Raw genomic sequence first — 13678 nt, forward strand, 5'->3', positions numbered from 1 at the left:
TCTGGGGACACCAACTTACATTGTTTCAGTGGGGCCATTGGCCTGCTGCCTCTCTTAAGAAGCTGGAAGCTATAGGATTACCTGGCCAAATCTTGGATTTTATCTGATGTGTATTCCACCTGCAAGATCATTGAACCGATCTTTCGTGAAAGAGGTCAGAGGCAAGATTATCCACTGTTGACCATCCTGTTCAATTTTCTTAATCAAAGGTGTGGTTGGTGGCATCACTTGGGCTACCTCAGGGTGTCTGTTCCAGGCATTTCTGAAAGTATTGATACTTTTCACAGCCAATAGTATTGTTGACAGACTCACTACTACACTCTACTATCTATCTTCAACAGTAGGCTAACCAGTGGGATGCAGGGCATCTGTCCTACTTGTCGGTTCCTGCAGTTCTGGTGGACACCAGCCTCAGCTTGGACACGATCCCTTGGGGCCAGGCAGAGAAAGAGCCAAAGGCACTCTGGTCTTTCTCAGCAAAGCCCCAATTTAGGTTAAGCTTGTGACCCCTAAAATATGTTTCCAAACAATTTTCTTTCATGGTTCATAATTCCTAGTCATGCAATGGAGGGCTCTCTCCATTTTGTTAGTTAGCTCTAGCCTCGTATCAAGCAACTTCCCCCACCATCTTTCGGATGAGACGTTAAACCGAGGCCCTGTCTGCGCTCTCAGGTGGATGTAAAAGATCCCATGGCACCATTTTGAAGAAGAGCAGGGGTGTTGTCCCCGATGTCCTGGCCAATATTTATCCCTCAACCAATATCACTAAAACAGATTATCTGGTCATTACCCCATTGCTGTTTGTGGGACCTTGTGTGCGAAAATTACCCACATTACAACAGTGACTGCACTTCAAAAAGTACTTCATTGGCTGTAAAGCACTTTGGGATGTCCTGAGATCATGAAAGGTGCTGTATAAAGGCAAGTCTTTCTTTTCTGAAGTAACTCATCCTTGAGTAACTCTCCATCCTTCTTGAGTAACTCTCCATCTATGTAAGGTAATTGTCTAATGTGTTATGTAAATTTCACCCCCCCTATTAGCTAGCTATCCCACTCTTCCTCCATATGAGGTAACTCTAACCCCTGTGTTATGTAACCCTCCCCATGTCATGTGACACCGCCTCCCCCCTCCACCATCAATGTTATCTCTCCTTCCCGTGTTATGTAAGTCTTTTCCCTTGTATAGTAACTCCTCCCCTGTATTGGATGATTCTGCCCCCATGTAAGGTAACTCTAACCCCTGTATTATTATGTAACTCTTGCCCCCCCCCCACCCCCGGCTGTGTTAGGTAACTCTCTATCCTGTATCACATAACTCTTCCCGAATGTAACGTAACACCCCCTCTCCCCCACTGTATTATGTGACTGCATTATGTAACTGTGCCACCCTGTGGTGTGTAACTCTCCCCCCTGTGTTAGGTGATTCTCCCCCCTCCCCTCCATATATTCAATAACTCCCCTGTGTGAGATTACTCCCCCCACTGTATTAAATAACTCTCCACCCACCCCCCGTGTTAGATTACTCCCCCCACTGTATTAAATAACTCTCCTCCCCCCCGTGTTAGATTACTCCCCCCACTGTATTAAATAACTCTCCTCCTCCCCGTGTTAGATTACTCCCCCCACTGTATTAAATAACTCTCCTCCTCCCCGTGTTAGATTACTCCCCCCACTGTATTAAATAACTCTCCTCCTCCCCGTGTTAGATTACTCCCCCCACTGTATTAAATAACTCTCCTCCTCCCCGTGTTAGATTACTCCCCCCACTGTATTAAATAACTCTCCTCCCCCCCGTGTTAGATTACTCCCCCCACTGTATTAAATAACTCTCCTCCTCCCCGTGTTAGATTACTCCCCCCACTGTATTAAATAACTCTCCTCCCCCTCCTGTGTTAGATTACTCCCCCCACTGTATTAAATAACTCTCCTCCCCCCCGTGTTAGATTACTCCCCCCACTGTATTAAATAACTCTCCTCCCCCACCCTGTGTTAGATTACTCCCCCCACTGTATTAAATAACTCTCCTCCCCCCACCCCGTGTTAGATTACTCCCCCCACTGTATTAAATAACTCTCCTCCCCCCCCCGTGTTAGATTACTCCCCCCACTGTATTAAATAACTCTCCTCCCCCCACCCCGTGTTAGATTACTCCCCCCACTGTATTAAATAACTCTCCTCCCCTCCCCCGTGTTAGATTACTCCCCCCACTGTATTAAATAACTCTCCTCCCCCCCCCGTGTTAGATTACTCCCCCCACTGTATTAAATAACTCTCCTCCCCCCACCCCGTGTTAGATTACTCCCCCCACTGTATTAAATAACTCTCCTACCCCTCCCCGTGTTAGATTACTCCCCCCACTGTATTAAATAACTCTCCTCCCCCCCCCCGTGTTAGATTACTCCCCCCACTGTATTAAATAACTCTCCTCCCCTCCCCCCCGTGTTAGATTACTCCCCCCACTGTATTAAATAACTCTCCTACCCCTCCCCGTGTTAGATTACTCCCCCCACTGTATTAAATAACTCTCCTCCCCCCCATGTTAGTTTACTCCCCCCACTGTATTAAATATCTCTCCTCCCCCCCCCGTGTTAGATTACTCCCCCCACTGTATTAAATATCTCTCCTCCCCCCCCCGTGTTAGATTACTCCCCCCACTGTATTAAATAACTCTCCTCCCCCCCGTGTTAGATTACTCCCCCCACTGTATTAAATAACTCTCCTCCCCCCCCCCGTGTTAGATTACTCCCCCCACAGTATTAAATAACTCTCCCGCCCCCCCGTGTTAGATTACTCCCCCCACTGTATTAAATAACTCTCCTTCCCCCCCCCGTGTTAGATTACTCCCCCCACTGTATTAAATATCTCTCCTCCCCCCACCCCCTGTGTTAGATTACTCCCCCCACTGTATTAAATAACTCTCCTCCCCCCACCCCCTGTGTTAGATTACTCCCCCCACTGTATTAAATAACTCTCCCCCCCCCCCGTGTTAGATTACTCCCCCCACTGTATTAAATAACTCTCCTCCCCCCACCCCCTGTGTTAGATTACTCCCCCCACTGTATTAAATAACTCTCCTCCCCCACCCTGTGTTAAATTACTCCCCCCACTGTATTAAATAACTCTCCCCCCCCCCGTGTTAGATTACTCCCCCCACTGTATTAAATAACTCTCCCCCCCCCCGTGTTAGATTACTCCCCCCACTGTATTAAATAACTCTCCTCCCCCCTGTGTTAGATTACTCCCCCCACTGTATTAAATAACTCTCCTCCCCCACCCTGTGTTAAATTACTCCCCCCACTGTATTAAATAACTCTCCCCCCCCCCCGTGTTAGATTATTCCCCCCACTGTATTAAATAACTCTCCTCCCCTCCCCCATGTTAGATTACTCCCCCCACTGTATTAAATAACTCTCCTCCCCTCCCCCGTGTTAGATTACTCCCCCCACTGTATTAAATAACTCTCCTCCCCTCCCCCATGTTAGATTACTCCCCCCACTGTATTAAATAACTCTCCTCCCCTCCCCCATGTTAGATTACTCCCCCCACTGTATTAAATAACCCTCCTTCCCCCCCCCCCCCGTGTTAGATTACTCCCCCCACTGTATTAAATAACTCTCCTCCCCCCCCCGTGTTAGATTACTCCCCCCACTGTATTAAATAACTCTCCTCCCCTCCCCCGTGTTAGATTACTCCCCCCACTGTATTAAATAACTCTCCTCCCCTCCCCCTGTGTTAGATTACTCCCCCCACTGTATTAAATAACTCTCCTACCCCCCCCCCCGTGTTAGATTATTCCCCCCACTGTATTAAATAACTCTCCTCCCCCCACCCCCCGTGTTAGATTATTCCCCCCACTGTATTAAATAACTCTCCTCCCCCCACCCCCCGTGTTAGATTACTCCCCCCACTGTATTAAATAACTCTCCTACCCCTCCCCGTGTTAGATTACTCTCCCCACTGTATTAAATAACTCTCCTCCCCCCCCACCAGGCCCCCCCACCCCCCCGGTTAGGTTACTCCCCCCACTGTATTCGGTAACTCCCCCCCACCCGCCCGTATTAGGTTACTCCCCCCACTGTATTAGATAACTTCCCCGCCCCGTTAGGTTACTCCCCCCACTGTATTCGGTAACTCCCCCCCACCCGCCCGTATTAGGTTACTCCCCCCACTGTATTAGATAACTTCCCCCCCCCCCCCCCCCCGTTAGGTTACTCCCCCCACTGTATTCGGTAACTCCCCCCCACTCCCTGTGTTGGATCAGTGACAGTGTCTCCCGGGGTTAAGAGCTCCACCCGTGTCAGCCAGCTTGTGCAGTGAGCACAGTTGCTGCAAACATTCAGAAGGGAGCAGTACGAGTTCCTGCAACAACGTATGGAAGATAGGTGGGCATTGGGGGATGTGTAACAAGGGTCTCCTGGAACTTGTTTAATTGCCTTCAGGGTTCGGAGAGGAATTTCCCCCGAGTTCCCGCTAAATTGGCCTAGGGTTTCTTTCTCTGTTTTTTTGCCTCTCCGACAAGATTGTGTAACAGGTTGGTGTGGTGGGGGGTGGTGTGAATAAGTTGTATGGAGCAGGATTGATGGATCAGCTGGCCTACATCTGTTCACAGATAACTGTGTGTTTTGCACCTTTCCCCCTGTGTTAGGTAACTCTCTCCTTATGTTAGGTAACGCTCCGCTGTGTAAAATATACTTTCCCTGTATTAGGTAACTTTCCCTATATAAGATAATTCTCCCCTTGTGTTAGGTAACTGTCTCTTCCCCTCCCTGTTCAGTAATTCTCCCCTTGTGTTGGTAACTCTCTTTCTTTGTTTTGTTTCTCTCCTCACCGCCCCACACTCCCATCCTGGGAACGTAAGAACAAGTAAGTGCTTTTATCTTCATCCTTGATGCTGCATCCTATGTCCATCATGCTCTGGCTTTTCCAGTCAGACTGAGAAGTCAGTGTCTTTAGGCACTGGACACTGCTTTTATACAGAGACCCATAGAAAGCAAACGTTTTCCTCCGTGTACACAACTAAAGCCGGCTTATCCCAGTGGCAGAATTATTTTCCTGGATTTACGGCACTGTGGGAATAAGGAGCTGGACTTGTCCCGCGATAGAGACGACTCCACTCCTGTCGGTGACTGCACCTTGAGATTGGTCTCCACCAGCCTAGGGCTGTGCAGAATGAAGGTATATGGTCCTGACACACTCCGGTTGTTTGTAACATTATGCTTCAGAGGTATGGTTTCATTATACAGCGCAGCAAATTACTGCTGGGGCAAGTTCGTCATCATCACTCAGCTCCGCACTAAAGCCAGCATTGTCAGTCTCTAAGACTTTTTAATGCAAAATTGCAGACCTCCACAGCTAATGCTGCATGCAGTAAGGTTTGAAATTCGTGGGATGTGACACTGCATCAGATCAGTGTTCTTGCACCTGGATTGTTTTGTAAATTCTAAAAACATAGGAACATTCAGCCCCTCGAGCCCGCTCTGCCATTTGATAAGATCATGGCTGATCTGTGATCTATCTCCATATACCTGCCTTTGGCCCATATCCCTTAATACCGTTGGTTGGCAAAAAGCTATCTATCCCAGATTTAAAATTAGCAATTGAGCTCGTATCAATTGCCGTTAGCATCAGTTGCCAATTATCAACAGACTCCACAGAACGGAGATGGAGTCGGGTGAAATAGAATAGGAATCAGTGACAAATTGACTGGATAACGGTGACCTGTGAGCTTAATTTCACCAGTGGGACCTGTAGCACACTGGTATTGGCTAATCCCAAGCACCCAATTCCATGCCACCACACCATGCCATGCAAGCAACAGGGTACAAAAACCTCCAAGCGGTACTGTCTGAAAAAAGCGATGGCAAATCTTCAGTCATTTGTTTACAGACATTTAATGTGTTGACACAAGTTGTGTTCAAACGCACCCTCGCATTACTTGCCTGTGATGGTGTCATGGTGAAAGTCACGTGTCCCTCTTTGGCTCTTACACCCCCCCCCCCTCCCCCCATGAAGTTTGCCATGCACTTTTCCATGCAGACAACCCCTCGTGGCCATGTTGCATTGGCTGCTGCCCAATGGTGAATGCAACATGTTCGGTCAATGCAAACATGTTCAGTCAATGCAAACATGTTCAGTCAATGCAACCCACCTTGAATCCGTTCCTTTCCGCCTTCTGGAGCTTCTGGAATCTGATTTCCCCGTCGCAGGGATTGAGAGCCGAGGGTGGAGCGAGGCAGCTGCATTTACAGTGGGGTCCCGAGCTGATAGTCTCCACCGCGTACGAGTCGTCCGCCCTTGCGTTGCCTTCGTTGATCCTGCGGCAGGCGTCCCGGCTCAGGGGTCTGAGCACACACTTACAGTGGCAATCCGAGCCCTCAGACACGGCTTTCACCTTGTCATAGTCCCCTAGCAACTGGAGGCAAGCGAAGAGCGGGTCACAACTGTGTGTGTGTATGTGTGAAGAGAGAGAACACCATACTGTACGCGCTTATTGTAAATCAGCATCTAACCCAGCAATCCTGCAGTCATTACAGGGTTAGAGTGTATTAAATATATAGAGGACTCTGTACAATCAGTCTAAGTAATGAGTGCAAGGTCAAAAACGTGTTTTTGAAAATGTTATATTTCTGTTATTTCTGACTAATATTTTGGATGCAAGTTTCTTTTTTTAAAAAAAAATAATTCTGAAGCTTTCCTGAATCGAGTCAGCCTTGTCGGGAAAGCCCCGACGAGTGTTAAAACACAACAAGCAGATAATTCATTGAAACGATCCTCGAAAATTGAACATTTGCAGTTTTGAGTTAAAATGCAAGGAAGAGGGGTCAGGGTTCTCAGGGGCAAGGGGTGCGCGGCGCGCTCTCTCTCTCTCTCTCTCTCCTAAATACAAGCCCAGTGCCGGGAAGAATTGTCTCAGTCGGAATTGCATTTTTTAAAAACCGGTGCCATGGTGCTGCATAAAATCTAAAAGATACAAATGTTTCTGCACCCAACCAACAGGTTTGTTAGACTGAAATCTGACCAGCACAGATCATTTAGCTCCTTCCAGTGAAATCCAACAAACCTGTCCCACTGCCCCTTTCCCTGGTGTTTCTGCTAAGGTGCAGACACTGCTATTAAAAGATACTGCAGTTGTTGTATTTTAGTACCCATCCCCCTCCCCACTCCCCTCGAACCAGTAAAGCGCTGGTTTTACCTCTGACAGGATGCTGTCCCGTCTCCCGGATTCAGTTGCCGGTGTCCCGGGTTCAGTCTCGTTCTTCGGTTCTTCCAAAACTCTGCTGCTGGGCATCGGTTTGGGATTTTTCGCGGTAATGTTGTGGACCTCGCCGCTCACCGGCAGCCCTCTGCACAGAGCGAAGCCCAAGACGAAGACTGCTCCCAGAAGCATCTTTAACCATCGGCAGAGGGGAGCTTTCCGCACTCAGCCCCCGCCGAAGAGAAGTCGAATCGAGGCGATGGCAGGATTTCGCCGAATCTAGAGAAAGCTGACAGCTGCCAGGAACGGCAGAAAACGAATGCCAAACTTACCCCCACCCCCCCCCCCCCCCAAAAAAAAATCGGCAAGATCAAGGCTGAGACACAAAAAGGAAAAGACTCCAAGAGACTGACTGCAAGAATTGTGGTCCAGTTCCTTCAGAGACGGATGGGAGGAATAAACACCAGTTGTGCAGATAATTCAGTATTGCCATACACAGCAAGCCCTTCTGTGGAGAGTGCACTCACTTTCAGTGTGTGCAGCTGAGCTGGGTGTCATGTAGCTTGCAGCTGGGTGACTGAAGTGACTGAGGGAAGCTAGGAGGAGTTTTACTGCCAATAGTCAGCCGGAGTGGGGGGGCGGGGGGGGTGGGTGGTCAGAGTGTTACAGCCTTGAGGATAAAATACAGAACTACAGAGGGGGTAAGGAAACCAAGGATTGTCTATGTTCACTTATAACTTGGCAAAACTTGTATATCTGAAGAAACTCGACCCCAGTCCAAATCTAGCAATAAATGAGTAAAGTGAGATGAGGGGAAAAAAATTGAAATATATTTTTCTATTCTTCAAGATGAATGATCGTATTTTATGATGTGGTATAATGGTTTTTAGTTTTATTTCTAAAGTTTTACGTTCTGGTGTTTTAAGATGTTACAAGGATTCTATAGCCCGTCGGTGCAGAGAAATTAGTTCCTGTGGTGGGAGAATCAAGAACGAGGGGACATAATCTTAAAATTAGAGCTCGGCCATTCAGGAGGGAAATCAGGAAGCACTTTTTCACACAAAGGGTAGTGGAAATCTGGAATTCTCTCCCCAAAAAGGCTGTGGATGCTGGGACAGTTGGAGCTTGCAAGACGAAGAGCGATAGATTTTTATCAGGTGAGGATATCAAGGGATATCAAGCTAAGGCAGGTAAATGGAGTTGAGGTACAGATCAGCTGTGATCTAATTGAATGGCGGAGCAGGCTCAAGGGGTTGCATGGCCTCCTCCTGTTCCTATTAAATCAAGACTTTTAAGGCTTTCAGTGAAAATGGTATTTTACATCATTCAGATATATGTGGAATAATTGCCGTTTATTTATGTCTCCAAACAACATTGAAAATGAAAAGGAGTGGCTGCATTTGCTTTAATGTCTTATAAAGTCGTCAAAAAATCTTAAAGCGCTTTAAACAAGGGAGTACATTGCAATTAAAACCTGTTTCTAAAAACAAATGATAAGAAATGGTGCACAGTTGAATCGTCTTTATATAAAGCAGGTCAGGTGCTGAAAATTCTTTCTAAGAAGAACTGTATCAAATGGAAATGGGGGTGTCCTGTTTGTTCTGCACTCGGATGCTGCAGTGTGTTGGGGGCAGAGATTTCCAGGACACACTGAGTTTTCTTTCACGTCATACCGTCAGGAGATGGTGTTGAGCGGAATTTGGGGACTTCCTTCCAGAGGTGGAGAGAAGATTGCCCCGAGGCTGCTCTTGAGCACCTCCTCCAGGCCAATTACTGAGTGGCACCCGCAGCAGCCAGGGAAGGGGGCTGTCGACCACCCACTCATCTGAGGAATGGTGAATTGTTCATTAAGGTCGGGAAAGGGAGCAAATGGAAATAACTCACCACATTGTTTAAAAGATCCTGCCATAGTTGAGGAGCTGACTGCTCCCACGGCTATTGCACTGACCCACACAGATTAGGAAGGTTCCTAGTCTCTGCGGAGTTAGTTGCTCTCAGTTGAGGCAGCACTTGGGGTGCTACTATTAGCCTGGCCCAAGGAAGGGTCAAAATCAGCCAGGGATCCCACTCTCAATTGCCATTCAGCAACCCTTTGCCTACATTCAGTGACCAGGCTTGCAGGGTAACAGCTGTCTGCAGGCGCCCCTGGAACCACAGCCCAGTGAGAATCAGCCTCTTAAGGACAGGAGGAGAGAAAATTGAAAGAGGAAAAAAAAATCACCTATTTTTGGACGTATGGTTCCCAAAGCTCTCCACCACTGGGGTTTCCCTCACCTCATGTCTGGGTCTGTTGTAGACTAATTGATAGAGATTGATTGCTATGATCAGTTAACAATTACATTATTGTATCATGCGACTACCAGGATGATAGAAGGCGAACTGGATGGAAGTTGGTCTTTTTTTGTCTTGCATTACCTATGTTCTTGGATAGCATAAGACAAGTAGAGGGGCTCATCACCTCATTCTAATGGCATCACATTTGCTCATTTGGTAGCTCTCTGACTCCTGGGGAGGGCAGTCACAGACTAGCCTGATACAGTCATCATTCAACCTCTCTTTATTCCAACGCTGGAGCAGCTGGGAGCTGCCAAGTTAAATACCAGACTTTATTTTGCATTCCCAACACGGAGGTGAGAGTTTCAAGCCAATATTTTAATTAATGTGAAAGTTATTCAAGAACATTAAATAGATTGTGACACAAACACAGACAGGAAGAACAGGCCAGTTGTTTAGTGAGCCCTTAGTGACCTCACCGAAAGCAATGAAATTTGAAAAACATTGTTAATAGGGGCAGTTTCCTTGTTAATTTGCATTTACAAGTAGATGATTGTATTTTCAATCACTTCTCTGCATCGCATTGTTATATTGGATTGTTATCAGCATGAGAGAGGTCAATAACAGGCAGGCAATTCACACAGCTTGTGAAATCTCTGTGTGCAGCAGATTACAATGGATGCAATAGTTGTATATACTGGGTTAAATCAGGAGTGATGAAGAAGCAAGTTGTGATGCGGTAAAGGTCTGCTTATGAGAACCTCAGTCCCGTTTAGTGGCAAGCCGCAGAATAAAAGTACTTGGTACCAGATGATGATTCTGGCTCTAGTTTTTAGAAAAAAAGGTTTTATAAATATAATGGATGGGCAGCTGAGACCGATTGCCATGTGGGAACTTCAGGATGTTTCATGTGTCCTGGTGGGCCACATGTGCAGGAAATGCCTCCAGTTGCTCGAGCTCAAGCTGAGGGTTTCTGAGCTTGAGGGGCAGCTGGAGTCACTGCAGAGCATAAGGGAGGCTGAAGGTTGCCTGGATCGTACGTCCCAGGAGGTGGTCACCCCGCAGCTACAGGGAGTTCAGGATAGCAAGTGGGTGGCCATTCGAAAGGGTAGGAAGAGGCTGGCAGTGCAGGAATCTTCTGGGTGTTTGGCCACTCTCAAACCGGTATTCAGCATTGAATATCAGTGAGGGTGACGATACCTCGAAGGAGTGCAGTCCTGAGCATAGCACCATGGGGCAAAGGACTGCACAGGGGGGCACAGTGAAGTGTAGAAATGCAGTAATCCTGGGGATTCGATAGTCAGGGGACAGACAGGCGTCTCTGTGACTGTCGACGTGAGTCCTGCATGGTGTGTTGCCTCCCTGGTGTCAGGGTAAAGGACGTCACGGAGAGGGTGCAGAACACCCTGCGAAGGGAAGGAGAACAGCCAGAAATCGTGATCCATGTGGGAACCAACGACATAGAAAGAAAAGGGTCGAGGTCCTGCAGTCAGAGTTTCAGGAGCTAGGGAGGAAGTTAAAAAGCAGGACCTCAAAGGTAGTAATCTCTGGATTACTCCCAGTGCCACGCGCTAGTGAGTACAGAAATAGGAAGATAAGGCAGGTTAATGCATGGCTAGAGACATGGTGCAAGAGGGAGGGCTTCAGACTCATGGGGCATTGAGGCCAGTTCTGGGGCAGGAGGGACCTGTTCAAGACGGACGGGTTGCACCTCAACAGAGCTTGGACCGATATCCTCGCGGAGGGCTTCACTAGTACTGTGGGGAGGATTTAAACTAATTTGGCAGGAGGATGGGCACCAGGATGTCGCAACAGAAAGGAGAAACAAGGTGCACAAAGGATTGGGAGAGACAGATCGTACTAGAGTAAGAAATAGTACAGTTTTTGGTGGGATCAGACTAAGAGAGAATATGAGAAGTTCTAAGATAGGTTTAGAGTGCATGTGTGTAACAGCAAGAAGCGTGGTAAACAAGGTTGGTGAGCTGCAGATGCAAATAGCCATATGGGAGTATGATTTAGTGGCGATAACGGAGACCTGGCTCAAAAAAGGGCAGGATTGGGTACTAAATATTCCTGGATACAAGGTGTTCAGGAAAGATAGGGAAGGAAAAAAAGAAGGGGGGGTGGCAATATTGATTAAGGAGAATATTGCAGTACTGGAGAGAGAGGATGTCCTTGAGGGGTCAAAGGCAAAATCTATTTGGTTAGAGTTAAGAAATAAAAGAGGTGCCATTACATTACTGGGTGTATTCTATAGGCCACCAACTATTGGGAAGGATATAGAGGAGCAAATTTGTAGGGAAAATAAAGAGAGGTGCAAGAACTATAGAGTAGTGATAATGGGGGACTTCAACTATCCTAATGTGGACTGGGATAGTAATAGTGTAAAGGGCAAAGAGGGGGAGGAATTTCTGAAATGTGTTCAGGAAAACTTTCTTGAACAGCATGATTCCAGCCCAATGAGGAAGGAGGCATTGCTGGATCTGATTCTGGGGAATGAGGTGGGTCAAGTGGAGCAAGTGTCAGTGGGGGTACATTTAGGGAACAGTGATCATAGTATTATAAGGTTTAGATTAGTTATGGAAAAGGACAAGGAGCAATCTAGAGTAAAAATATTTATTTGGAGGAGGGCCAATTTCAGTGGGTTGAGAATGGATCTGGCCCGGGTAAATTGGAACCAAAGACTGGCAGGCAAAACTGTAATCGAACAATGGGCGGCTTTTAAAGAGGAGATGGTTTGGGTACAGTCTAGGTACATTCCCATGAGGGGGAAAGGTAGAGCAACCAAAGCCAGTGCTCCCTGGATGACGGAAGAGATAGAGAGTAAGATGAAGCAAAAAAAGGGGGCGTATGACAGATGTCAGGTTGATAATACAGGTGAGAACCAGGCTGAATATAGAAAGTACAGAGGGGAAGTGAAAAAGGAAATAAGAGGGGCAAAGAGAGAGTATGAGAATAGACTGGTGGCTAACATAAAAGGGAATCCAAAAGTTTTCTATAGGCATTTAAATAATAAACGGGGAGTAAGAGGAGGGGTGGGGCCGATTTAAAACCAAAAAGAGATCGATGCATGGAGGCAGAGGGCGTGGCTGAGATACTAAGTGAGCACTTTGCATCTGTCTTTACCAAGGAAGAAGATGCTGCCAAAGTCACAGTAAAAGAGGAGGTAGTTGAGATACTGTATAGGCTAAAAATTGATAAAGAAGGGGTACTAGAAAGGCTGCCTATACTTAAAGTGGATAAGTCACCCGGCCCAGGTGGGATACATCCTAGGTTGCTGAGGGAAGTAAGGGTGGAAATTGCAGTGGTGCTGGCCATAATCTTCCAATCCTACTTAGATACAGAGGTGATGCCAGAGGACTGGAGAATTGCAAATATTAAACCCTTGTTCAAAAAATGATGTAAGGATAAACCCAGCAACTATGGGCCTGTCATTTTAACCTCGGTGGTGGGACAGCTTTTAGAAACAATAATCCAGGACAAAATTAATAGAAACATAGAAAATAGGAGCAGGAGTAGGCCATTCAGCCCTTCAAGCCTGCTCCGCCATTCAATATGATCATGGCTGCTGCTCTATCTCAATACCATATTCCTGCTCTCTCCCCATACCCCTTGATGCCTTTTGTGTCTCAAAATCTATCTAGCTCCTTAAATATATTCAGTGACTTGGCCTCCGCAGCCTTCTGTGGTAGAGAATTCCACAAGTTCACCACCCTCTGAATGAAGAAATTTCTCCTCATCTCAGTTCTAAATGTCCTACCCTGTATTCTGAGACTGTGACCCCTCGTTCTGGAACCCCCGGCCAGGGGAAACATCCTCCCTGCATCCAGTCTGTCTAGCCCTGTCAGAATTTTATATGTTTCAATGAGATCCCCTCATTCTTCTAAACTCGAGTGAATACAGGCCGAGTCGACCCAATCTCTCCTCATACGACAGTCCTGCCATCCCAGGGATCAGTCTGGTGAACCTTTGCTGCACTCACTCTATGGCAAGTATATCCTTTCTTAGGTAAGGAGACCGAAACTGCACACAATACTCCAGGTGTGGTCTCACCAAGGCCCTATTTAACTGCAGTAAGACATCCTTGCTCCTGTACTCAAATCCTCTTGCAATGAAGGCCAACATACCATTTGCTTTCCTAACTGCTTACTGCACCTGCATATTTGCTTTCAGTGACTGATGTACAAGGACACCCAGGTCCCTTTGTAC

General features: G+C 47.1%; 1 protein-coding gene across 1 annotated transcript in view; it reads right to left on the minus strand.

Moving 5' to 3' along the window:
* The window catches only part of olfml2ba (olfactomedin-like 2Ba), a 51612-nt gene extending 44094 nt beyond the window's left edge, over positions 1-7518 (minus strand). The window contains exons 1-2 of the mRNA XM_067990771.1: positions 7193-7518; positions 6149-6412 (exon numbers count right to left, since the gene is read on the minus strand). Coding sequence (XP_067846872.1) covers positions 6149-6412; positions 7193-7387 — 459 coding nt within the window. The 5' untranslated portion in view covers positions 7388-7518. The remainder of the gene's footprint in view (positions 1-6148; positions 6413-7192) is intronic.
* Between the last annotated feature and the right edge of the window lie 6160 nt (positions 7519-13678).

The sequence above is a fragment of the Heptranchias perlo genome, chromosome 9 (genome assembly GCF_035084215.1).
Source record: "Heptranchias perlo isolate sHepPer1 chromosome 9, sHepPer1.hap1, whole genome shotgun sequence".
Taxonomy (NCBI): domain Eukaryota; kingdom Metazoa; phylum Chordata; class Chondrichthyes; order Hexanchiformes; family Hexanchidae; genus Heptranchias; species Heptranchias perlo.